This window comes from Dromaius novaehollandiae, chromosome 1, assembly GCF_036370855.1.
Source record: "Dromaius novaehollandiae isolate bDroNov1 chromosome 1, bDroNov1.hap1, whole genome shotgun sequence".
Classification (NCBI taxonomy): Eukaryota; Metazoa; Chordata; class Aves; order Casuariiformes; family Dromaiidae; genus Dromaius; species Dromaius novaehollandiae.
In genome coordinates, this window is record NC_088098.1 from 51,524,243 (window position 1) to 51,550,004 (window position 25,762).

The window sequence follows — 25,762 nt, forward strand, 5'->3', positions numbered from 1 at the left end:
CGGGCTCTCCGCCCTGCAGAGCCGGGAGCTGCCCCCCTGTGGCCCTGGGGCAGTTCGGGTGGCCCCGCCACCTTCGCTGGAGGTAGCTCTCCCATCTCTCCTGCTCCTCACCTGTCTGAGCTCTGGTGGCGGCCGCTGTTTCGGTTCAGGGCCCCGAGCAGCGGGGACACCAGCCAGGGTCGGCTGTGGCACTGGTGCAATTTGAACAACACTAGCAGAAGCAGGGTGTTTGCTCGGGTTTCATTTAAATCTCCCGTGCGCCGTTTCCTCTTGGAAACTTTCCCACACTTGCTCGCAAACACATCAAATGTGGCCCGCTTTATGGTGCTGTCAGCAAGGTGACTTGCCCACTCAAATCCCCACCACAGTATGCCACAACCCCAGGGTCCAGCCTTTACTCTGTCTTATAACAAGCGAGCCTAAAGGAGCTGGCAATTCATTCGGCATGGTGCAGCGTGTGTCTGTGCAGTGTCCTTCCCGACCTCCCCATGGGGAAGACCTGAGGCAGCGCTTCACCGTTTCATGGTGTGCTGCTTAGGAGAAAGGTGATACCCAACTTCGCTGCTTCCTTGAAGAGTGCTCAACTGGAGGAGGCAAACAGGAGCGTAATAAAGGCCAATAAGCACGTGGATGGTGCTTGGCCTGACGCTGGTGCTGTGTACAATGATTTCCTGTGTTTTAGGATGAGGGCTGTAGCATGAGGGGAAGGCATTTTCCTTCTGCCTTCCTCTCTCCTCCCCCCCCCCCCCCCAATGTTTCCCGCAACGCTGTGGGCTCTGGGGCTGAGCCAGGTGGAAATTTTCCTGGAAGATGTCAGCCTGAGAAGTCAAAGAAGTCCTTAGAGGCAGAATCCTGCTCCCTCCCCGGCTTGTCACTCAGAGGCTATAAAAGGCAGGCTGTGAAGGGGAGCTGTAGGGGAATGCTGTAAGGCTGAAGCGCAGGCATGGAGTGTGAGCCCCTGAGAGCATATCAGGCATGTGATGAGAATTTAGTCCCCAAGAATCTTCCCAGCAGATCAACAGAAAAAGAGCAGAAGCAGGGTGATTTCTGAGGCAGGCTCATTTTGTTGGTGGAAGGGAATTACAAAAGTGCCCCCTCCCTTCCCTACGGTAGTGTCAACACCTTTCTTTTTCTGGTTTCCCTTCTAGTTGCTGATTGTTCTCTTCCCTAGGGCAATTCAACTGGTAGAAATGCAGAGAGGGCATTGGCAGCTTTTACCTCAGCATCATCCAGCCCTGCTGAGAGCCACTCAACACAGAACGGTGGTAAAAATGCTGGCAGAAGTGCAGCCCTGGCTCTCCTATTGCTCTTACCACCAGCCAGAGAGAAATTGTAAGCCAAAGAGTCTGGGGTTAGAGGAGTCAAAGAGATTGTGAATCCTCAGAGGTGCGCGTGTTGCCGCTGGCTGGTTTTCCAGTGACGGGGGATTGAGCTGGTTTCTGACAAGGCAGCAAATCCAGAGCTGCTGTGCTGGGGAATGCTCTGAAATGCTCTCAGGCAGGCTCTGCAGTCAGGCTTGTTGAGTTGCTGCAGCTCTTCTCTGCGCCAAGCAGTGTTTCTCTTTTGGATGGTTGTGGCGTTAAACACTTCGGCAATAAAGAGGCTTTGTTGTGGTCTCTGCAGCATTGCTTTTGCCTTGGCTAGCAGCAGTCTTTTTGTTTGGATAAATACTTTCCCTGGAGTTGGCTGTGGGGGGCATGTGTGGGCACGTGCGTGTGTGTGCATTTGCTTGTGGGTGTACGTTGGACACAGCTGTGAACAGGCAATTCTGGTAGGTTCAGCACTTGCATAAACTTGTTGTTGTTCCTGAGTGCCAGAACAATGTGCTTTTCCTCACGGTTGGGAATGCTGGCCACTATCACAGGCTTTTAATAGTGCTTGAGTGAAATTAATGGACACTTTCCAGCTACAGGCAGAAACTGTTGCTAGCACCTGGCCCAGTCCTATATTTAGTCTCAGGAACTGTTCAACATTTGCTGCATCAGAGGAAGGACCAAGCCATACAGATCCTGGCCAATCTGTGCTGTGGCTGAGACACAGCTGGGCAAACAGTTCCCTCTTCATTGTGCTGTAGGGACCAGCTCACACACAGTAGTGTATTGTATCATGTGTGGCTGAAGGTCATAACACAGCCTATTCCTTATCAGCTTTGTAATTTATATCCTTTGGCACATGTATCCTAGCTGAGTTCCACCAAAGTTTCAGGGAGGAACAGTCCAGCCCCACTACAGGCTGCTTACAGAAATACATGACTCCACTGCTTTTCCTCATCTTCCTCCCATTTATGTCTAAGGTTAAAACCTTGTCCAAAATTCCCAAACCAAATTGAATTAGAATTTAACATTAAAAGATTCAGGCTCTTTTTAGGCTCTAAGGAACAGAATGTCATCCTGTCTTGCAGTTAATAGCTGCTGGGTAGTCATTTCAAAGCCATTTCTTTTCAGCAAGCTCTACCATAGCAAATTCCAGCAGTGAAAGTATGTCTGGCCTGGCGTGCCTCTAATCCCACAGCTGAGTCTTATGTGTGATCTCTTTTGAAATGCTAGATCTATATATTTTTTAAAATTCCAGACAGTGGTGTTTCTAGGCCTTGGCATTTAGAGTGGCAATGGGCTTGTTTATAGGAAGAGAAGGGAAAGGACGGAAGAAGGATGTTGACTTAACAGCCCTACAAACCTACCGCACTTAATCCACTTATTACTCTGAATTCCTGAAGCAGATAAATGCTGATAACAGTTAAAACACATCACTGACAGGAGCAGCTCTAGAAATACATCAGTGCTGGAAATTGCAAAGCCACGCACTACCGTGGGGACGAGTGTGATATAAGAGCTTAGCAAGCCCTTGCTGTTCAGTGGAATTCTTCCACGGGAGGGTAGAAAGCCCCTGCCTGCTTTTCCCTCCCTCCCCCAACTATCTTGAGATGCAGTTCAGGCCAGAGAAATGCTGCCAAGCATCGTTGTGAGCCCACAGCCCCCCAGAGCCACAGCTACCTGATCTGTGCCTACATATCTGAAATACCAAGTGGGCCCCAAGTGTCTTGTTACTGGTCTTGATTGTCCTTGCTGCTCAGCCTTAAGACCTGCGAGGAGTGATTTCCAGCTGAGACCAGCCCCATGCAGCTCACATCAGCATGTCTTTGGGAGAGGAGTTTATTTTGGCTAATCTGAGCTAAACCTTCCCTAGAGGAGTGCAGCTGCTGCACCAGCCTCGCAGAGCCACACAAAGCCACTTGCTCCTCTCCCCATCTGTCAGGGCTCTCAGCAAGGTACTGGAGCCATCTCTGGGCTCAGGGGAATGCAGCAGCCGCAGCTGTGCTCTGCCCCCCTGTGTCAGAGACCTCTTCCTCCTGAGGACCTGTCCTAGGCTGGGCAGCAGGAAAAATGCTATAAACCAAAGGTTGCTTTGTTGCAAACCTCACTCATACAAGCTCTCCAGCGTGGTAAAACAACTAATGAAGACAACGATTTTGACTACACACAATTTACAGGTTCATCTCCCTTTTTAGGCCTTTCCCAGTGCACCCTGCACAACAGCACAGCCAGACAGCCATCTCCTACCAGACTCCACAGCCAGCACCCAGTGTGAGCAGGCACTCTCAGTGATGCAGTGAGGTTCTTTCATGTGGACAGTGCATTTGGCTTACAAGAAGTGTGAAAGGAGGAAGCCATCCAGAGAGAAGTAAAGACCTCTCAGACATCAGGGTTTTTTCTGAATCAGACACTACTCAGCTGTTGCATTGCAGATGTCTTAGCTAAAAACAAGCTTTCACTGAAATCAAAAACTCTTCATGAGTATAAGCAGTAGGATCCTCCCACAAAGAGAGGGTTTTCTTCTTCAAAGGGCTCTCCTTAGATTTCCCTACAATAGACTTCTTTAAGGCTTGCCTGCATTGCAAAGCTGGTTCAGAGCCAGCGTCGTGTGAATCTGAAACATCACAGCTGTTACGGATGAATTCACTGTCTGGATGTTCTCAGTTCTGGAACACGAGCACCTTCCTCCAAAGAGACCTAGTCAAGGAGTTGGCTGTGGAGGGAAGTTTTTCGCTGTAAGAAGTACAGTAGAACCGTTTCTCTGTACTGCAGGTACTTGTTTTCCACTGTGAGGACAAAACAGGTGATCCTACCCTTGAGTATTCACATAAAGCGTTAGTTTGAGCGTGCTGTTCTGCCATGAACCCACACCCTAGGGTACTGCTCAGTAGCTTCCCCATGTAAACAAACTGCTTGATTAAGATAGCTTGAAGTAAGATGTTCTTATTCCAAAATTTAGATGGTCCATGCAGTGGCATAATCAGGAATAGCTGTCCCATAACAACTAGGAAAACAAATCTGAGCACAATTGCAGTAAAAAGCCCAACATGCCACTTTTAAGCTTGTCTACTGTCCAGAGTCAGTGGGATCATTCACTGGATCTGACCCTGTTCACCTCAAATGGCCTCATGAACAAACTACATCAGTCAAAACACTTTTTTTTTCCATGTGCCAACTTGGAGGTTTGCAGTCACTATGGAAGGCGACAAAGTTTGCTTTAAATGTGTGTGATATTTGATGGTCACTGGAAGACAAAGCTCTGTGCGTTAAAGAGCTTACTGTCTAATCTTTGGACACCCGCTGGTAGCTGTAACACCATCATAACAGTACAGAGAAATGAACCACAGTGCAGGGAGGAGTCTAACAGAAAAGCAGAAGAGCCTGCATCTGCCAGGAACAGCTTGCCAAAAGCAGTGTGTGTCCATTCTGCCTGTCCCTTTGCAAACAGGAGGGGATCAAACAGCTTCTCAATTGTGGAAATACCTGACAAAACCCAATCTCTTTTGCCTTTTGGATCTTCATACCTGGTCGTTTTCTTACAGCCTTTGACCCTATCATGGCCTCTAATCTAAAAGTCATCTTCCTGTTTCTTTGGTCGCTTCAGTATGGAGGTAAAAAAGCATTTTTTATTCCTTTTGTTTACTCTCACATTTGTTCATATTAGAGCATTTCCAGCTGCTATCTTTTGCTAATTTCCAGAGGTTCCCTCTAGGAATTTGCACGCTGCTGCTATTTCTGTCTTTTAAGCATTTCAAAGCTTATAGAGAGAATCCTCAAATAAGAGGGAACATGGGAGAAGGGTTATATAACCTAAATAAAATGGTTTGGCCTTTTCCCTGGCATGTTCTTCTCCAGCTCCTGGGATACTGTAAGAAGATAGATCTCTCCCCTGCTTTGTTACTGCAGTGCTATGCAATGTCTCGTAAAAAAGTTATATTTGTGTACGTGCTGCTGGGTGGAGATGCGAAAGAGGAGGATGGATGATCATATCTTAGAAAATAAGGCTCAGAAGAGACCACTCAGGTTATCACACCAGCAGTATCTGCAGGACTTTCTGTTACCTTCTTTTCGTACCTTGTCTACACAGGACTCCCGCTAAGAACCTTTTCCTGATGATATAACTTAAACTATTCCTTACTCTCAGGCTATTGTCCCCGGTTATGTCATCTGTAGAGGATTTGACTTAACTGATGTTACTTCCCTGAAGTTCTTTCTGGGCAGTGACCATGTCGTCCCTGTGTTATTCCACCCCACAAGATCCCTTGTGACAGCAGTGAGTCAGAGTTGCCACTCCTGATGCTGAGTCCCCCTGCACAGTGGGGATGCTGCTTTGGCGATGCAGCGTTACGGCATGATGGTAGGAAAGCAAGCCTGGCTGTGCTCTCAGACAGCTTTAATGCCTTGTATGAGCCTGTTTGTAGATGCAGAACCCCAGAGAATCCCATCAAAACCAGGAATGGAGATGTCTGCCTGTCCCCTACTTTCTGTCTTTATCACCTTCCATTCTCATGTCTCTCTCTGAAAGAATCCTGAATCCTTCATTTTGTAACAAGACTTGCTTGCCATAAGTTTACTGTTCCCATTTTTAAAGACAGTGGTGCTTTGGACAGGCTTCCTCCTCAGTTGCTTTGTATGTGGTGTTATGTCAGTCGCTAAATAAATAGATCCAAAGATTGACTAGTGTTAAATGCAAATTTGGCTGAGGCACCAAAGAGGTCCTGTACCTCAGGCTCCTTTCTAGCCAGTGGCACACTCTTAGCTGTTTTTTCCTTTTAGTAAACAAAATAGGGAGTGAATTATGGGGTTCCCTTCTGTGCTTCTTCATCCTCTCTTGTAACTCCCTACATCATTGTCTGCTGAACTGCAGTGATAGATCGCTTTCAGTAGAACTGTGTAAGCAAGAAGCACATGGAGGGCATGATCTCCCATCTCTCTGCCTGAGGTACTGTCACACATAGGTACTTAAGATCTGTGGCCCTCTGCAGATTGTTCTTGTATGTAGCATTAGGTCTTTCACTTTGCTGTCCATTTACAGCAGCAAAAGTTTGGAGTGATTAAGCTATGTCCTATTTCTCATGGCCTCAGGGCTGGCCCCCATGCAGAATATGCAATTTCCTTCCTCACTTACACTTCAGAAATACACAGTGCCACTGATACTCATACTTGCATGCAATGCCTTCACTAGTTCAGAGTGACTACATGTGCATGCATACACACCCAAGCAGTGGACCATGTTACAGAAATTGTCCAGCTAGTGTTTGTCTTGGAAAATCACTTTCCAGTCTCATCAGCTGTAAATGTAGTCTCACACACTGCAAAATCTGTCCACTTCCTGCTTCCCTTCTTGTCTTTCTGCATGCTGGCATTGTACAGAGGAGCTCACAAGGGAAAAGGGGAAGCCTGTGATTGCAACAGAGTATCTCAGATCACACAGCGATTACCTAAGAGATGTGACAGATCACACAGGGCACATGCTCTGCATCACTCATTCTCTGACAAGGGCCAACACTGCATGCTACAGAGCGGGTGTAGGTTCCTGACCATATGCTTATGTTTACCATGTGATTGCTGGTTGTGTCTCTGGGGCAGCAAAAATTTTCTCTGACTTGTAGTGATGTTAGGTGGCTGCTAACAATTATCACCCTTGCAGGGGGACAAGTCAACGTACAGCAGAGACCTCCAATCCGGGTTGCATTGCTCAAGGAAGAAGTATCCATCCCCTGCAAGGTCACCTTCCCTTACATAATGAAATACACCAAATTTTCAGTCTTCTATTACTGGATTAACTTAGTGGGCAAGAAAACATTCATCTATAGTAAATCAGTAAAGATACAGATCCCTCCCGGAGAGGAGAATCGGACCACTACCCAATCCTATGATCACAAAACCACACCACTTGAAAGCACCTCTTTTACTGGCACGTATTACTGTGAGGTCAAATGGGATCACATCGTGAAAGTGGGAAGTGGAGTATTTGTCCTTGCTAGAGGTAAGTGAAAAAACAGAAAGGAAGGATGAATGGTTAAAATTCAGCTGGATCTTGCTCTGAAAAGATGATCTTTGCTCTTCTTTTCCTCTACCCAAACAAGCTATGAAATCAGGTGGGAATAATAATAGTGTCTGATACTTAATGCTATCAGAGCTCAAAGTGCTTTACACAGGGTAGTTGTGCCACCATTCCCACTTTACAGATGGGGTCATAAAGATGCAGTAATTTATATCTGCCCTGCCACAGTCTGTTGGGAACACCAGGCTAAAAATCAGGATCTAAGCAGGGGCCCTGGGCCCTGGCCCACAGGGTGCTTTTAGTGTCAATGTCCGGGACACAGTGTGATCCGGACTTTATTAGCGTGACAGAGATGGTTGAAAAAAAGCTCAGGGGTTAGGGTGGAAGGCTCACAATAATCCCTCCCCCTTTTCCATGTGGTGCAAGGGGTCAGCTGTTCAGCTGAGGCCCAGACTGGAATAGCAAGGGAGAGCTTCAGGCCGAGATGAAAGAATGCTGTAACAAAGTGGTACGGACATGCATGCTGTTGACTGGCTGGATTCGCATTACTGAATGCTGGATGTGGAACACTTCTTAGAAAGGGTAAATGTGAAGAGCTGTGACCAAAGAGCTTTGCCACGCTGGTCAGAGGATGCTGGCAGTACCCACCCTGCTAGACTGTGTGGCCTGTGTACTCTCCACCATCTATCTTTTGCCCCCTATCACTAAAGACCTTTGCCAGCCTCTCACTGCCACCTTTTTTGGCTCATATTCATTTCACCTCCCTTTAAACTACATAAAGTGCAGCTGCTAATATCCCGTCTCCTTTGTGTGATTCTCCATCTGCACCCTACTCTCCAGTTCAGTCAGACTATATTTTTGTTTTGAAGTGTGTGTGCATCTGTGGTCACCCCCTCTTCACTGCTTCTGTATTTTAGCTCTCTCATGGCTTTTGGCCAGGGTTAAAAATGCAGCTAAGTTCCACTTATACTATGAATCTTTTGTGTTTTTTTCTCACAGATACAGGTTACATACAGACCTCTTACAGGTGGGAAATCCTCATTACTCTTACCACTCTCCTTGCTGCACTGAGCATTACTGGAACAGCTCTGCTACTGTGGAAAAGAAAGGCAAGTTACTACCAAATAAAAAGCAATATCTGACATGACCTAATCTAGGAATTTATTTCACTTGCTTCTAACCTGTCCAAATTGGAACTCTCCATGCTGAAATTTTCCATGCTGGGTGTCTGCCTCAGGTTAATTTTCTTTTTTTAAGCTAAGTCTTCCTGAGAAAAAAGATTACAGAAAAAGCAAAACAAGACATTGATTTGTCCGTTAAAAAATTCTCGTAAGCATTTTGACTCTGGCATGCTCTGTTTTAGATCAAGGATCTGAAACAGGACAAGAAATCACAATAGCTATGTGCTGGCCTTGAGAATATTCAAGCAGATGTAGCCATGTGATGGGCCTTTGGAAATCTGCGGTTTGTATGTATTCAGTAGTGGCTCTTGTCAGTTGAGCAGCTCAGTTCTCTAAACGAGCCCAAGTGAGGCTGCATTTCCACACAGTGCCAGTCTGACAGGCAACGTCCTGCCCTCCCAAGTGTCCACATCTGTTGCAGCCCTGGTAGCAAGGGTAGGGCAGGATTTTCCCTGCATCTAATCCCCCTTCAAGATGGGGGCTACTCTAGTGCCAAGGACACGACCTGATTGCAAGGAGACTGTGCAGCACCTTTCTGAGCCATGGCTCAAGTACCACACAAGAAGCCAGTCTGCAAATTGGAGGAGGCGGTGACTAGACCCTTGAGCATGTGTTTGCCAGAGGAAACATTAAGAGATAGGGTGAGAGGGGAAGGTCGAGAAAAGGATCCTTTGTATGGACACCCTAACTAACTGGAAAATAAGAGTGAGACAAGGGCCTGAGGAGGAACCTGCTCCAGTTGACTCTGCTTTGAGCAGGGGGGTTGGACTAGATGCTCCCCAGAGATGCTTCCAACCTCAGTGATTCTGTGATTCTTTGAGGCTGGAAAGAGGAGCCTTGGGAGGGAAACTGGGACTGGGAGCCTGAGCGAGGAAGCACCAGGGCTTGGATAAGGGTGTTAAGACTGGATGGACAAGGACCCACAGCTGAGCAGACCAGTGACACAGGCTGAGACCAGATGGGTAAGGAAGTGGAAGCTGGGATGAAGAGCTGAGAACAAACTAGAGGTGGGGAAGAGAGGATGTGGGGAGCAGGAGGAGAAGGGACTAAGGGCTGAAAGGTTTGAATGAGACAGGGCCCTGCGGAAAAAACTTAGAAGTTGTGACATTGAAATCCCTGTTGTCTGGGCAAAAGCTATTGCTTCTAGCACTGCCTCAAGCATTCAAAACAGTATTCTCTGCACTCTTACAGAGATCTCAAGACTGGCTTAAATAAACCTGATGTCTTGAACTTGTTCCTGAACTGAACTTGGGGATTCTTGTTTTCTAGATATTGTATCCCCAGTATTTATTCTTTCAAGCTGCTCTCTGCCACCACAATACCAAATTTCCTGCTTGTATTTTTATGTGGAGGCCATGTTTGTGGTACAATCCCATGACTCCAGGAGCAGCAGGCTTCACAGCGCTTGCAGTGATATTGAAAACAAAACGGCAGAAGTTGTCAGCTTTGCTAATGTTGCGAGACTTACCTTGCAGGCGGTTAGATGGAGGGGGAAGGAGCATAAGCAGCGGAGTGACTAGGTTGGAAACAGGCCCCCATCTCTGCTTGTCTAGAGAGCGTCTCCATGGGGATGAGGAGGGAGGCACCATCACGACTTGATAACTGACATCTCTAGGTTTTGAGGGGCACCAGCAAATCTCAGACCTACGGGGTCTTGGGCCTGGAGAGTTCATGCAGCCATTACATTTGCCCTCCTGCAGAACAGAGCACATATTTCTCACCATAGCTTGCTCAGACCTGCTGATTTTAAAATGTTTATCTTTAAGAGAAGTTATTTAGCATCCTCCTTAGTTACTAATGGACTGGAAAGCAGTTCATCGTTTTCATGTGATGTGAATATAATCATCCCACTTCTTTCTGAATTAGAACAGAGATACTTAGTACAGCCTTCTGCCTTTCCTGCCTGTTCTTCTGCTCACTGAGCAGGGCTCACCCTTATCTGGGTGTGAATGGAGCATGTTCAGGGAGAGCTCAACTGATGCAAGAAATGTTGCAGAGGAAGCTACTTTCTTCTTTCAACTCAGTGCTGGACTTGCACGCTAGGGTACCACGGACTGTATGTCACCAGCTCGCTTCATGCTCTTCTCTAGACTAAGGGCATTAGCAACAGCTTCCTAGACAAATCCTCACAAAAGTGACTTCATTCTGCCTCTGTGCAATTCCCCTTGCATTCTGAACAGGGCCCTGCTTTATTCCCCTTCCTGCAGCACTGTTGTGTACTGTTAAATAGTTATCCCCTCCATGCAGCTAAGCTGCAGTGATGGAAGTGATTTCTACATGCCTATAGAGCCCAGTTCTCCTTTGGGTTGTTCCAGTGTCAGTCATCTGACTCCTTTGTTTTACCCGGTGGTGAGGAAAGGGACCAGCCTGCTCTACCTGAGAGTGCTGCTGTTCTTTGCTGTGGAATCACTTGGAGGGGGTGTGAGTGGCTGGGTCTCACATCACACTGACATTCATTTCACTTTTGGGGAGATTTTCTCCAAGTCTGCCATTCGGTGTCTTGTCCCAAGTAGGTGGTGTGTCCTGGAAGGAACCAGCTCCAAAATATCCTGAGACACGAGGTGGAAACTCAGCCTCCTCCAGCTAACCCAGCACCAGCTACTCCCATCTATGACGTGAGTATGAAATTGCCCTCCATCTCTTGTGTTTGCATCACTGTACAACCCTTCATCTCCTTGACCTGCCATGGAACAGACATGATATAACATCAGTATCACGATTTGAAACATAAGCAATACTTGTATACTGGCCTAGTACTACTGACCCTCCCTGTTCAGTTCCTGTCAGGACCGCACATGTTGCATGTCTCCATCCTCATCCCACTTGTGTCCTCCTCAGTGCCAAAACCTCACTCCCTGCCCAGCAGCTCGGCCCCAGTGCTCGTGGGCAGCACCTTCCCTCTGCTGGCAGCATGCCAGGCCAAGCAGCAAGTGCAGGGCCAGCGAGGGCTCCTGGCGGGGAGGTAGAGGGGTCTTCCAAGGTCAGGAAGGAAGAGAGGGGTCTCAGCTCCACTTCATATTCTGCAGTGCCTCGAGGACACATCCTTCCCAGCTGGAGAATGGCTCAGGGACGGGGCAGGCAGAGATGCTCCCCCTCAACAACTCTGGCTGTTTAACACTCCTGCTCCTTTTCTGAGAATTTTAACAGCACTGAGACACTTAGCAGGACTGTGACACCTTCACTGGTGGCACTGTCATGGACCACTGTAGTTCTGAGCTTAGGGACTCTTGATTTGGGGAAGAGGACAGGAGGAAAGGGAAGGGAGTCTTTTTTGGGGAGCGTTTCCCTTTTCATTGCTCAAAATCTAACCGATCTCCTTTTTCCATTTCCCAAACTGGGGAACAACAGCTGTTCCCGCTACTCAAGCCCAGTAGCAGCAGTGTCATAGGTAATAGGATTGGAGTGCCTCTCCTGAAATGTCTGGCCCAGACCTCAGCTACCTCCAGTAACCATGACCTCTAATCCCATTTACCACCCATCCAGCTCCATTTAAAATGGATTCTTTTTTCTCCTTTTACTCCCACGGGAGGGCTGTTCCACTAAGAAGGGAAGGATTTTTTTCAAATGGTCTGTGGGACAAATGAGGAGGAATAAAATGAAAGTGAGCAGAGGAGGATATTGCCTGAATATTAGGAAACCTCTCTGACTGCGAGGTCTATAAGGGCTGGAAAAGCCTCTCCAAGGAAAACCTGTAAGCTGTGCTGCATGAATCATTTAAACTAAACAAAGCAAAGCTCTGGAGAATGTACTACAGAGAGGAGCAAAGCCCTGCCAAGGCGGCAGGGAGATCTGATAGGGGGCAGATACAAACAAAAGGATGGGCCTGCCCCCTTCTCGCTCTCACTTCACGGGTGGGAGGCACTGTTGTGCTGTCCTTAAATTTTTGGAATAGAGGTTTAAGAGAGAGCACTATATATCATATGTGATGTGTTTATTCCAGGCAAAAAAGCAATGCTTTGGGTAAAGGAGGTTGCAGGTTATAAACCTTTTCATTTGTATCAAGTAATTTATTTTTAATTCAGGCTTTTAAAAATCAGAATGGGTAGTTCCCTGCTGAAGTGGATGATTTCTGCAAGGAGACAAAAAAAAAAATCAAATCCATTTCTCGCTCAGTCGGCCTCGTCATGCATCCTTAGCTCCATCTTAATTACATGTTTCATCATGTTGTTCTGTTCAGGAGGCCTCCACTAAGGCTAATACAACAAGCCAGCAGAGCCAGCCTTAGGCACAAGCAGTGCCAATGACTGGCTGGGCCCCCGTGCTTGCAGGAGCCCCATGGACCTGGCTCATCCAGCCTTCTCCCATCGCACGTTAACCCCGCACCAGCTGTGCAGAGCTTGTGGCCAGCCCGCTGTGCAGGGCAGGTTGCTCTGCCCTCTTTGGCAGAGCCGCAGGCAGCCTCAAACTCGCGCGTGCTATGGGGCACGAGTCTGCCCACTGGAGGTTACCATGAAGCAGCTGCTGCGGTAACTTGTTCCCGTGTAAAGCAGCAGCTCCTGCCATGGGGACAGCACAGGGTGAGAGCAGGGCTGTGAGGTGAGGAGATGGGAGCACAGGGCTGTGAGATGTGATGGCTAAATTAATGGGGAGGGGAGAAGGAGGGCTCTGGGATGGAGACACTGCATTGGATAGACCCTCTAGATGGGTGAAGGGACAGATCTCCCTTCAGACAAACCTTATTTCCTTTGAAAGATGAATTTTGGTGCCCTGCTGCTAAATTTCCTTGGGATTCTGCATTGTGCAAGCCCTGCACACACTGTTTGAAACAAGGCGCTTTCTGAAAATCCATTGCTGCTAAACGGGGTGTTGAACACTTAGTGCTTAATCCATGGGGAGGGCAGAAATCCACAGCCAGCAGCCAGGCAAGCTAAGGCAAGGAAACGGGACGGACAATGGAGGAGTCGCTCCAAGTGGTGAGATAAAGAGGGAGGTCAGAGATTAGGTGAAGGAACAGGAGGCCAGAGGGTGCCAGATGTGTTGCCTCTGGGGGAAAGCAGAAGAGAAAGGCCTGGGAATCAAAGTGAGGGTTCGGAGCTGGCTGGTGCAGCTCACTAAATGGGCTGTGTTATCTTGCCCACCAGCGAGGCTTGCCCCTGGCACAGGAAGGGTCTTGGCACACCTTCTGTGAAGCCTCAGCTGCTGAACATCCCTGGGAGTAAAAGCCTTTCCCAACATCTCTTCCAGGTGCTGCAGCTTCCTTCATAGCCCCTGGGAGTGGGTGCATGCAGTGAAAAGCAGCTCAGTGTAGTAAAAAGCCCCGGTAATAAGGGGGTGCTTGGGCACCCCCTTTGTTCCTGTTACACTGCCCGGTGTTGCTAGGCCTCTTTGCCCTCCTGCAATCCCAGAGCAGCACTGCCTCATTGCACTGCCCAGACCAAAACCTGCCTTTGCCTCCATCTTCCAGTTTAGCTGCCTAGTTAATGAGCACCTTGGAAATAGCAATCTGAGCACCCCACTCGATCTGCTTTATACTTCAAACAAGCTTTTTTCTGAGCAGCAAACAGAACTCCTGCAGCGCAGGTGGGTTGCAGAGCACACGAGCTTTTTCCGGGCCAAGGAAGATGAGGAGGTCGCTCTGGGATGGGAAGGCATCTGCCAGCCAGGAGGAGAGAGGTCTGCATGCCTTTACTGTGATGGTAGCAGGTGGTCAGTGACCAAGCGAAAGTGATTTATTTGTAAAGGGCAGTTGGAGCCACCAGCTTTCCAACTGGCCAGCAGCGCAACAGCATTGCCAATAGCCTCTATGGGAACAGGTCTGGCAGAGCGAGGGAATCTTTTTCTGGAGGTTAAGCACCAAAAGGACACTCCTTGCTTGCAAGTGGCTGGAGGCTGGAGCAGGGACAGAGGCTGCCGTCATGACGAGGGGAAACATAGCCAGGCCAGAGGGAGCACAGCACATGGGACGAGGGCTTCACTGCAAGTGTTACACAGAGAACCAAAAATGAGGAAGGTGAAATGGGATCCTCTGTGTGCGCCCGCACCCATGCAAATAGTTGGGAACACCTGCTCCACACGAGCGGATTGTTGGGAAGGGGAAGTGGACAGATGAATTAATTTGACTGTTTGCTCTTGGAGCAGGGGGAGTGGGGATGGTGGAGCCACATGATGCTCCATCCCTTTTGGCTCCCCGCAAGCCCCCGTCTCAATGCCTCACCTAATTTCCAACCCCCATTTCCAAACACTGCTCCTCTATCATGTCTTCTTGTCTAAATCACAATCCTGCCAGCTCTGATCCTGAAAGATGCTGAGTGTTTGCACCTCCCAATGAAATGATGGGGGCTCAGGTGATCAGCAGCCCCAGAATCAAGCCCCCATAGTTTGCTCATCCTCCTCCCTGTATCAGGGAGCACCTCGCTCCTTTTGCAAGCTCTCCACTAATACCCCTCTTGCAGCCGGAGCTCCTCCCATCTTCCCGTTGCCAGAGAAACGGCCACCTTGGCAACCTGCTGTCATTCTTGAAACACACATGAAAAAGTCCTCCTGATTGCTATGTTTGATCCTTCAGGCAGATCTGGAACATCACTCAAACTGACACGCATCTTTAGTGACACGATTACCTGGGGGACTGACGGGTGCATACACATGTGGGATGTGCGTTGGTTTCGGTACGCAGCTATGTGGGACCACAGATATGTTTGTGGACCTGGGAGTGTATTGATTTTTTTATTATTATTTTTCTCTCCTCCCTCTAAGAGGAAAGGAGAGTTCTGGCTTGGAAAAAAACCCCAGACAATAAGTGGAAGTCATGCCCCATGTAAGGTTTCCCCTTTTTGATAGCCCTTGTGCTTCAGGACTGCATCCCAGCCTTTCTTCTCGCCCTTGTGTGCCCAGAATAACCAAGAGCAAGAGCTTGTGGGTGACAGGCACCCAGTCTTGGGCCATGCAGAGCTTTGCCCTGGTCCCCATGGTGCTGAATCTCTGTTCAGGAGGTGGAAAAGTCCTTATTCTGGACGTTCCAGCATTCTGGAAGGATTTGAAGTGGAGGGAGGCAGGGGTATTGGTCTCCACTGTCTTACACAGGGTAGGTAACAGCGAAGCCTATCTATGTGATCCTGAGAGCAAAAGACAATGTAGCTGCCCAGTAAAGATTTCAGGGAAAAAAGGAATTGCTTTTTGGCCAAGTTCAGGTCAGGATTTTTTGTATTTTGGAGACTTCAGGGGTTCCTCAAAACTGTCAGGCACAAGATGAGGAACAACGCAGTGGGCAATTAGGTGTGCTTAAACCCAAGTATTTTACTTGACCCCTGCTCTCTTTTCTCTTCCCTCCACAGTGCCTGGATTCGGAGCAAGTTGATGTCTATTCTGTCCTTGGGAGCAACACAGACAAGCCACCATGCAGAAGGAGTCCTCCAGGAAAGGTAAGGGCTGGGGCCCTGCTCTTACAGAGTTCCCTTACACACTGGGCATGTGAGGAAAACCTCACAGAGTCGCCATGGCCCTAGCAGGCAGTAAGTCCGGCTGCTGTTTCCCTACTCACAGCCCCACTGAAAGGGGAAAATGGGACGTGGCATCCGCCCACCAGCTGGGCTGCACGTGTAGCCGCTCATGTGTCTTCCCTCTTCCGGCAGAGCACTCAATCCTGCAGCATTACCAGTTCTGGCAGTCCTGGTTTTGGGCAGATGCTTTGCTGTATGATGTACCCTGAAAGGTATTGAGAGGTGTGGCATGCTGCTCCCTCTCAATGGGACGGACGTTCACAGGGAGTTGGCCGGATGCTGGCCCCTTCTATGGCCCTTCCCAGATTACTTAGGCAGCTGAAAGATCCTCCAGGGTGGGGGAATTTGTGCACTGGGGCAGAGCCTGGAAACAGCTTTGCTCTCACAGAGCCTGATTGGCATAAAGCACCTGAGAGCTGTTTTGCGGTAACAGAAGCTAAGATGGTCTGAATGGAGGCTGGGCTGACACAATCCTTGTCGGCTCTGAGATCAGAAAAAGGCAGTGTAGCTACATTTTAGCCCTGGCTCTTCTCGTTGGGCTGGGAGTTGTTATGAGTTAGAGACAAGGGACTAAATCCACTCATAGTGAAAGTAGCGGCAGCTCTGAATATGCAGCTGCAGATCAGTTGTGGGGGCCATATGAAGCAGACCAGAGGTGCACACAGCCCTGTACCCTTTGGCAAGCACCAGCTGTTTCAAAGGGACAAAACTTGCATGAGGCATCCTAGGAAACATTTCCTTCCTGTCCTCAGAACTTTGTTGCTCATTTCCCCTCCAGAACTCTTCTCTGCTTAAAAAATATATACATTCTTCTAATGTTGGGCGTTCCTGAAAAACGTCTTCTGCTTCCTCCCACCAGTGTCCTGTTATGGAGAGTCCCCCAACCTTTAGGAAAAGGTGGTCTAAAATCAAGGGGCTACTTCTATGTCAGAGCTATTTGCCATGTCTTCTGCTCCCAAGGTCTCTGTCATCCTGCAGATACTGCTGTGCCACCATAGCAATAGTAGCAGAGGCAGTGGCAAGTATCTGATCACTGCAACTGATTACTGAGGGGAAGGATGGGTTGTTTTATATAGGCTGTCTTATGTCCCAGGGCATCTTACGCACTGGAGAATACAGTATTCCTTGCTTTTGTGTTCTTGCTGCATTTTGTGTTGTTAGGGAGGGAGAGCAGGAGTTCACGATCCCTCTTCCCTGTCCTATATGTCTTCTGTATACCCTTATTAGCTGCTCTCTTGTAAATAATTCAGTCTGATGAATAGATGTGGTACATGTGGGTTTTTTGCTACCATGGAGCTGTCTAAGCCATGCCAAAGCACTTGTGTGTGGCCCACACCACTAAGCTGCTCTTTTGGGGGCCAGCAGGCCTGTAAAACAGCAGGAGCAAAGCAGCAAAGCAAGAGGAAAGGAGCATCTGTGGGAGCACGAGTCTGGCTCTTGCAGGCTCAGCCAGGGAGGGGGAAAGGTCCAAGCTGAGACTGAGGGGAAACAAGGAAGAAGAAAGCAAAGAGGTGATGGGATGAGCTCTCACCGCCAAGAACAGACACCACTGAATGTGCTCAGCCCGTGTGCTGCTCAGAAGGGAAGGAAGTGTGCATGGCAGGGCCTCGCTGTCCCTCCTGCCATGTCCCCTCTCAGGGCTCTGCTTTCTAAAGGGAAAAGGAGCTTCTCCAATAGGAGCAATGTGAGGAATGGAAGGGGACGCCAGGGCCCCGCGCTGTCTGTGCAATGAACAGAGTGGTTGGAAACAGGAGTTTCCTGATGAAAATGGCAGGGAAGGGTGGATTCAACTCTGAGGTTGTTTCAGGGAGGCCAAGAATGATTCGGTTCCACCCAAAAGGGATACGGCCTTCTCTGCACAAGAGAATTTGACTGTGCTTTCCATTACTGTCGCAAATGCCTTCATCAGCTTCCCTCTCAGTCATCTGGGCTATAACAGCCTGAGACACTCACCCTCCACCTGGCTGAGCAGCAATATAACAGGATGCTTTCCCTAAGCAAGAGGACTTGTGGGCCAGTGGGTTTGGCCCGAGACTGGGGGCTGGGACTGCTGAACTGTGGCTGCAACTCTGCCCCCGAGGGTCCAGGCCAGTCCCCACTGCAGGATGCTGCATGTAAAGGGGGAGCTGCAAAGGGAAGCAGAGCAGAGAGCACCTGAAATGGGAGCATTTACCTGCTGTCACACTGGACTGTCAGCCAGTTTGGGCAGTAATGGGTTAATTCTCTAGTGTATGTGCATGCTTTGGAGGTGCCGGCACTCAGCGCTTTTGTAAAATGTTTCCCTTTGGTGGTGGCAACAGAGAAAATGCTAGTGTAGGTAGGGCTTCCTTCACCCCGTGGCATTTCAGCTACTTGCTGTGTAACCTTGCTTACAGCAGGCCTGTGCCACACAGCGCTTAAAATATCAGTCTGTCAGCGCCTTGTCTACAGAAGGAACGGTTGTGAGGAATAGACTCAACTGTTGAAGAAATAGGATTGAGGAGGTCAGGGAATTCCTCCTTCACAGAATCCAAAGTGATTTATTTTTTCACCAAGTCCAATCTTCCCTCCCCTCCCTGTCTGACAGCTTTTTGGGGGAAGAGTGACAAGTAAAGGAGGCATCTTTATCCCTTGGGCTGGATTAGTCACGTTCGTCTCTGTCGGAGCAGCATTTCTCGGTGTAGTGGCTTCCGCTTCAGCGGATCACTTATAGCCATTTCAAACAGAACAAACGTCAGTGTCTGCTTATTAAGAATTAATTAATCTTCTTTTGAATAATTTTGCTCTGTTTCTTTTTTTTTCTTTTCATCATTCTGTAGACACCTAAGAAGCAAGAAACTCTAGAAGAATCCTTTGATACGTTGTATGAGAATATCTAAGAGGGAAAAAATGACCCTGTGTGGACCAGACATCTATCTGTAAGACGGAACTACTCTCTTACATCCTCAGTTCTCTGCAAAGACCCACAGCAACTTCAGGGCACAGCCCCAGGGGACTTCTGAATCCCTGGCTCCCTCTAAACTGCCCTTCATTAACAACAGAATACAGCTGTTCAGATCCCACTGGGGCTCAGTCTGCGTTGACGCAGCACAGCTATTTTGCAGCAAAACCATTTGATGCAAAAGAAAAGCTATTTTTGTCAAGCATTCACACACTGTGTCTTAAACATGGTGCAGATGGGATCTGTGTAGGTTTCTCTCACCTGACCTGGTTGAAATACTTGAAACTTGATCATCTGTAAGTGATAGCACAGTCCAGAGACCTCCCTGCTTCCTGGCCTGATCTTCCAATCCCGACCTGCAGCAGTCCATCTGATCCTGTGCCTGACGGCTTTTCCTGACATGGCCATCAGGCCTTCACGCATAATTTAACCGAGATCCAAGTGTCCACCTGCCTATTTTTCCTTTTCTGGAAACCCCACGGTGAAACATGCTTTCTCATAATCTGCTAATCCCATCAAGCAGTCACAGATGCCTGCTGTGACCATACCAGCCAACTCAAATCAGTGCCTCCAAGTAAATGCTTTCCCTTCAGCGGTATCAGCAGTATACGGTGAGGAATGGATGTATGAACAGAGATAAAGATGGAGAAAAAGAAAGCAGAGGAAATATCCCTGCCCAGGGACATGTCTTAGTCGCAGTGCCCTTTCCAGAACAAAGTCCTTGGAGGCAGGAGCCCAAGGAAACTCCCTTGCTGGGGTTGCGTAAACCAAGCGGCTCCGGGGCCAAGTTCCAGCCCAGAGAAGCTCAAGTTGAGCTCCCTGACTTCCTGGTCCTCTTGGCAACAGGCATTGTACCTCTAGGGATTTTGCCTGCTCAGTGGGAGCAGACATAGCTGCCCCACCAGATTCATTGGGTTTGTCTTTGGCTTCATCTGGCCAGTGTTTCCCAAGAAAGGTATATAGACCCCTTTTTTTTCCCCGCTCACGTTATTTGGCTGGATAGATCAGTTCTGAAACTCACAATGACTGAAGTAAGAGTGGAGGCCCTAGATGTGCATTTTCTATCCAAGCTCTTCTCTCTCCTGTCAGCTGGAACTCGCCTACCATCTACCATTTGTGCTGGGCCTATTTTAGTTCTGTTAGGGAAGAAGTTTCGTTAAATATCCATATAACATGATCAAACCAGCAGATCAAAAAGCCAAGGCTGTTTTATCTCAGTTTAAAAAACAACAACAAAATAACAACCAAACAAAACCAACCCCAAATAAGAATACATAGCATAACCTGAGAGGGTTCACAGAAACCCCTTTAAAGAAGAAGAGCAAATTAAAACTGAGCTGCAGGGTTGTAGGACCCTCTCTAGTTGAAGATAATGTTGCTATGCATCAGAGATAGAGGCTATGGAAAATGTCTCCAGGGCCTCCAACCTTCCTATACTATGTTTAAAGAGATAATCCGCTTATTGCTTTGCTCTTTTTATTAGAAGAGATTTCAAACATGGAATTTGGACTTTCTTTAACCACAGGAAAATGCTTTTTCTCTTCCCAGTGTTGAGGAATTCATTGCAGAAAGAGCAATGAATAGACATCATGGCTTATTAGATCCATTTTCTATTTCTGAAATGATCATGATAATTATAAATAAATATTTTTGAATTTAGTGTTTGCTAATATGACCAGAGGAACATAAATTAGGAGAAAACATTTGTGTTCACCAAAGGATTTATGGAGGCTGGCACAGACATAACAATTACTTCCCTTAATGAGTATGAAAAATGGTGGAGGTGAATTATGAATATATTGCAGTATTGCAATTAAATATTCAGAAGAAGCTGATGGATTAGATGAAAAATTAAAACTTTCAAAATAATACTACTTTGAGTAGTTTTTGTGTTTTGCTTTTTTGATTTTATAAATGCTAAAAATAATGGGCACTACTGGAAATTTCCTAGCAAGGATCTCACTTTGCAGTGAGTTGATTGGTTTTGTCTTTTTATTATGTTTTAAATAGTGAATTTTTTACATTTATCTCTGAACAACTCTCTATATTAAGCAGCTGAAGCTATTTAAAATGAAAAATAAGAGAAGAGGGTGTTTGGAGTAGAAAAGGCTATTCTAAAATAGTGTTAAAGTGCTGGAAGGTGGCAGGAGGAGTCACTGTGTTGATCTGAGTGGGTTTTGGATGCTCGTGCAGCAGTAAAGACTGCAGAAGAATAAATTAAAAAAAAAGTTTTAAAGCTATGTAGCCACAAGCTAGTATCACTTCTTTAGCATCATGGGGAGCTGCGGTAGGGTCAGAGTGTGGGAGCAGGAAAGATACGAAGCAGCAGATTGTGAGAGAAAGGGTGTTTTTTAAATAGTACAGAGTTTTCCAAGGAGGTATGAGGAGATGCCTTCAGGCACAGGTAGGAGAGACTAGTAAATACAGTTTATACAATATTGGTATAACTGCTTTTTTAGCAGATATTTGTTCAGAAAAAAAGGCAATTGTTTGATCTCATTATCCTACCTGGCTGTATGGCCCATAAAAATGGATGCAGGGAATGAGTATTACCAGCAAGAGGAAAGGAGTTAATTTTTAAGTGTTGAGCAATACAGAAAAAAAGAAATTTAAGATCAGCTCCTCTAGCTCCATGAATGTGAGAGGTGATGATTGGCTTGTGTTTATTCCACATGTTTTGCTTTAAATTGAATGTTGGGAGTGGATTCCTCCTTAAAACCATGTCTCCAAGGGCCACAGCTCTGCTTGTTTTCCCCAGCACGCTGCTGTTGTGTGCAGAACATGCACTCAGGTTACAGTGGTATGAACTTTGATTCCCAAGTGCCGGGAAAGCTGAGAGAAATTATCCCTCTGTATTGACGGGATTTCAGGGCAGTGGAGACCCAGTGTCACTGAGCAGCAGTGGGAGGTGGAAATGCACCGTCCATCTTCTTCTAAAGGAGGTGCCATGTTAGCACGAGGATCCTTTGCCTCCCCACCAGCAGTGAGCCTTTAGTCCTGAGACACGCGCTCTGATCATCCTCACCTTGTCTGAGCTAGCGTAGCTGCAGAGTGTTGGTGACACTGAGATACCTAGTCCCTTTAAAATGGTCTCTTTGCAATCCTTCAATATTCCATCAAATCCTTGTTTGACAAGACAAACACTGGATGCACTTTGGTAGTCCACTCACCGTGTGTTGGTTTCATCCGTTTCCATAGGATACAAGCTCTGGTGTGGGCACTGTTCTGTAGTATGAAATATGCCAACTATATATTGCTTTTTATCTGTAGACAAGAAAAAACTTGTCATGATGGATAACTACAATGAAACATATGTCCAAGGTGTAGCCCAAGGTGTTCTCCTTCATTGCTTTTATCTTCTTAATCCTCTTTTTTTTCTTCTCACAGGTGTCACTTGTTAAACATCTCTATGGCAGTAGTGTCTAAAGCTCCAGTTAGGAATAGGGCTTTATAAAAAGAGGTGCTTCCCTGAGGAGCACCCAGATGAAATGGTTATTACTGCTCTGGTTTGCCTTGCTCTGCCACCCAGCAGTGCCCAAAAGGGGTGTGAGCCTGGTCCAAGGGCAGGGGTCTCTTCTTCCCTCTGGGCTCTCTCCTGGGAAGGACCTGGTGTTTCGTCAGCCCTTTGCTGTGCAATGACCCTGAGTGACAGGGATTTAGGGAAGGCGGAGAGTGAAGCCACCAGATGGTGCCCTAGGTCCTCTCTGCTCCCTCTCCTGTCCCCTGCTTGCCCACATCCCCCTGCCAGCACCCCTGGCAGTCCCCAAACCACAGACCCCTTTGGGTGGGCACCTACAGCCAGGCAGGGCAAGCCCAGCTAAGATGGTCTCCTACCTGCGGGCTTGGTGCCAGCGACACCCCGCACAGCTCTGCACCATGGCCCAGATGCCACCGGCGCGTGTGTAGGGATGGAGACGGAATAGGTTCACCTCCTTTGCAGCCATGAAATCTGGAAAAAAAGCCTCATCAGATACCTGCGCCTTGGCACAGGGCTGCCCATGAAAGGGGCGGTAGGATGGGTACTGATACCACCTTTGGCTCGGATTGGCAGCTGAAATACAACACTGGCTGGGAGCTGGCAGCTGCTTGGAGCTGCCGCTGCTTTCCCTCACCAGCTGGAAGAAGGGGCATCTTATCCTGGGTTTGGGAAAATTTGTCATGTGTCAATAGTAAAAAATTCTTTGTAGCTGCTGCTCCTCTTTGCTTTAAGAAGCTGATTCCTGCTGGTTCTTCTCCTCTTGTCTTCTGCTATTGCTTCATGGTCAAGATTTGCTATGCACCTAAATAAAAGGGAAGAGAGCAGTTGTGAATGCCTGACCTTGGAGAGGAGGGTGTGAACCTTCAATGTTGTCTCTTGCTTGGACTTGAGGCAAACCAGTCTCCACTGTCAGGGATAAAATGGTTCTTTTAGTTAATGGTAAAAGAGAAATGCAGGTTACTACCAGTAACTAGTATGTTACTAAGTACTTCACTATTAATAACTAGGCCTTTAAGCTGCCAGCCTGCTTTGCAAGCTGTGTCTCTGCAGGGCTCACAGCACCGGCTGCTGAAATGGGGGACAAGGTGTGATGGCGCTTTGACGACACGGGGCAGGTTCCAGGAAGAAGTGGCAGAGCATGGCAAGTTGTGAGCTCCTGGCATGAGTGTGGTGGACGGAAGAGGTCAGGTTGGGTGGTTGCAAGGGGCATGGGAGCGACAGGGAGGCTGTGCAGGTGGGGGGAGCTGCTGGGTAGCCCCATGCCCAGCCCTGGGGGGAGGGGAGCCATGGAGAGCTGCCACAGCTGGCACACCTGTGTCGCCCCATTCGGGGAAGGAGACTTTTTCCTCACCTGCTGCTGAACCTCTCCTGGAGCTCCTCTTTTCCTTCAGCTCTCCGAATCACGTAAATCGTGCTTTACAGCTCTTGGCCACATGAAGATTTGGATATACAGCTGGTAGGGCCAGGCAGGTCGGCTACCCCGCTTGAAGGAGTCACAGTGTAATTACCCAAATTGGAACAGGGCGAACATGGAAAAGCTATCATATGCGCTTCTGCAAAACGTTATGGCTTTTATCCCATCTGAAAGATTTGTCTGCCTACAATTTTACGCAATGATATCTGAGCACTTTCAGGGGTAATGATAGTTCCCAAAATACCTGTGCCAAAGTTGTGAGGAAATTAGCCCTGTAATGCTGCTAATGGTGCTTTACACTGACACACACCTTTAAAATCAAGGATTTCAAAGTCCCATGCAAGGCTCAGTATGATGTTTCAGTTTCATAGATGAAGAAATGGAGCCTTGGGAGGTTAAATGACTTTTTCAAAATTGCAGAGGGTCAGAGGTAAAGTTGGGAACAAAATTCAGGTTCCCATGTTTTTATCTCTGCCAGGCTGTGCAGCAGCTGGATAAGCAGGAGCTGTTGAGCTGCTCCTAGGTATTAAAAAAAAAAAAAAAAGTGTTTCTCCCTGAGTCACCAGCATCAGTTTCTGTAGCACTTTGCTTTCCATTTTTGATTTCTCATGCAGGTATTGATCAGGCTCACATCTGCCTGGCTGAGATCTGTCTGCTGAGGTGGCAGAGCTGCAGGAAAAGTTACTGATCTCTTTTATGGAGGTGTCCACCATTTTGGCAATAAGGAAAGCTCGTAAGAGCCAAATTACCATGGAAAGGCCAATTACATATGCTGTAATTCCCCAAATAAATGTTTATGGAGGGAACGTGATGAGTTACTGCCCACCCACCCCATAAAGTCTTCTTGATTGCTGAAAAAGTTCCTGGACTTGTAGAGAGGGTAGAGACAAAGAAGAGCAAATGGCTGCAGTAAAGCCACAAATGCTCTCTCTGTTCGTGTGAAAAGAGGGCACTGAAGTCCTCATAATCCCAACATTTAGCTTCGGGAGAAGCAGGAGGTGTGAGGAGAGCTACTGCCGATAACTCTGTGAATGGAAATGTTTGCCATTCTTTTGCAGGCTTAAAGGAAACCACAGTTTGGAGGTGATGTAATTTCTGATCGGTGTGGTTGTTTATGCCAGCACACGAGGAAGAGAAAGTGAAACTTCAGCCCTGCTTTTGCTCTCTGAGGATTTCTGTGCAGTTTCAGACTCATTCAGGTCAAGGCAGGGTGTAAATCTGAAGTACAGTGGCTCTTCTGGAACGGCTCCCTGTGCGGACCAGCCCTTTGCTGAGTAATGTGCAAAAAGCAGACATGGATTTTGGAGAAATAGGTTTTAAGCGAAGACTCTCTAGCCCTTCTCCTCCCCAAAAGATTTAAAATAATCTTGCTGCCCATAAAAATTAGGTTAGCTATTTTGGGTTCTCGCAGAGCTCAAATGAATGCAGCATCTCTCATTTCCAGTCATGATAAGTCACTAGATATCAATTCTTAATTGCTTGATTAATCCTGAATTTTCAGAGCTGGCACTGCTTGTCCTAGCTCAGTAGGGAGCTACATTTACAAGAAGGAAGAAAACATTTCCCTCTCTTGGTTTAACCCTCCCCCCCCCCCCCCCATAACCCACATGGTGGGAGCACGAGATTACTGAGAGGTTTGTAACACATTTTGTCCTGAGAAAGATGGGTTATTAGGCAGAGTGCAAGTGAGACGGTCAGAGGTTCGTGGTAAACTGAGGGATGTGTGATGAATTAAATTTAGCACATGCTGCAGCAATTCATTACAAGACTGCCTCAAACCCAAATAGTAGTGCCCTTATATTTGCTGTATGCTTCTGTTTGTTAGACCATGTTATTCAGTTAAGTAAATAAGTAGAGAGGTTTCCTTCCTGAAGATCGTGACGTTTCTGTGCAGAGAAAGGCTGTTTAAGGTCAATAGTTAGGAAGGACTATACCTTTGTGTGCTTTGTGTATGGTCAGACTGCTAATTGTCAGTGCACATGCCTCTCTAAGTGGTGGTGGTATAAAAAATAC

General features: G+C 47.6%; 1 protein-coding gene across 1 annotated transcript; it reads left to right on the forward strand.

Annotated features, from left to right (window-relative positions):
• The first annotated feature begins 4,722 nt into the window (after positions 1-4,722).
• On the forward strand, positions 4,723-21,404 carry NFAM1 (NFAT activating protein with ITAM motif 1). Its single transcript, XM_026100731.2, has 6 exons — positions 4,723-4,924; positions 6,964-7,302; positions 8,320-8,429; positions 11,015-11,116; positions 15,773-15,859; positions 18,736-21,404. Exons 1-6 carry the CDS (start codon positions 4,870-4,872, stop codon positions 18,793-18,795), a joined length of 753 nt encoding a protein of 250 aa, XP_025956516.1. The 5' UTR covers positions 4,723-4,869; the 3' UTR covers positions 18,796-21,404.
• The last annotated feature ends 4,358 nt before the right edge of the window (positions 21,405-25,762 follow it).

What these genes read in the sequence shown, in the direction of transcription:
- NFAM1 (XM_026100731.2), top strand. Translation starts at nt 4,870, where the DNA reads ATGGCCTCTAATCTAAAAGTCATCTTCCTGTTTCTTTGGTCGCTTCAG. An exon ending in TTGGTCGCTTCAGTATGGAG is followed by an intron (nt 4,925 to 6,963) that starts GTAAAAAAGCAT and finishes TCACCCTTGCAG; the next exon opens with GGGGACAAGTCAACGTACAG. An exon ending in CAGCTACTCCCATCTATGAC is followed by an intron (nt 11,117 to 15,772) that starts GTGAGTATGAAA and finishes TTCCCTCCACAG; the next exon opens with TGCCTGGATTCGGAGCAAGT.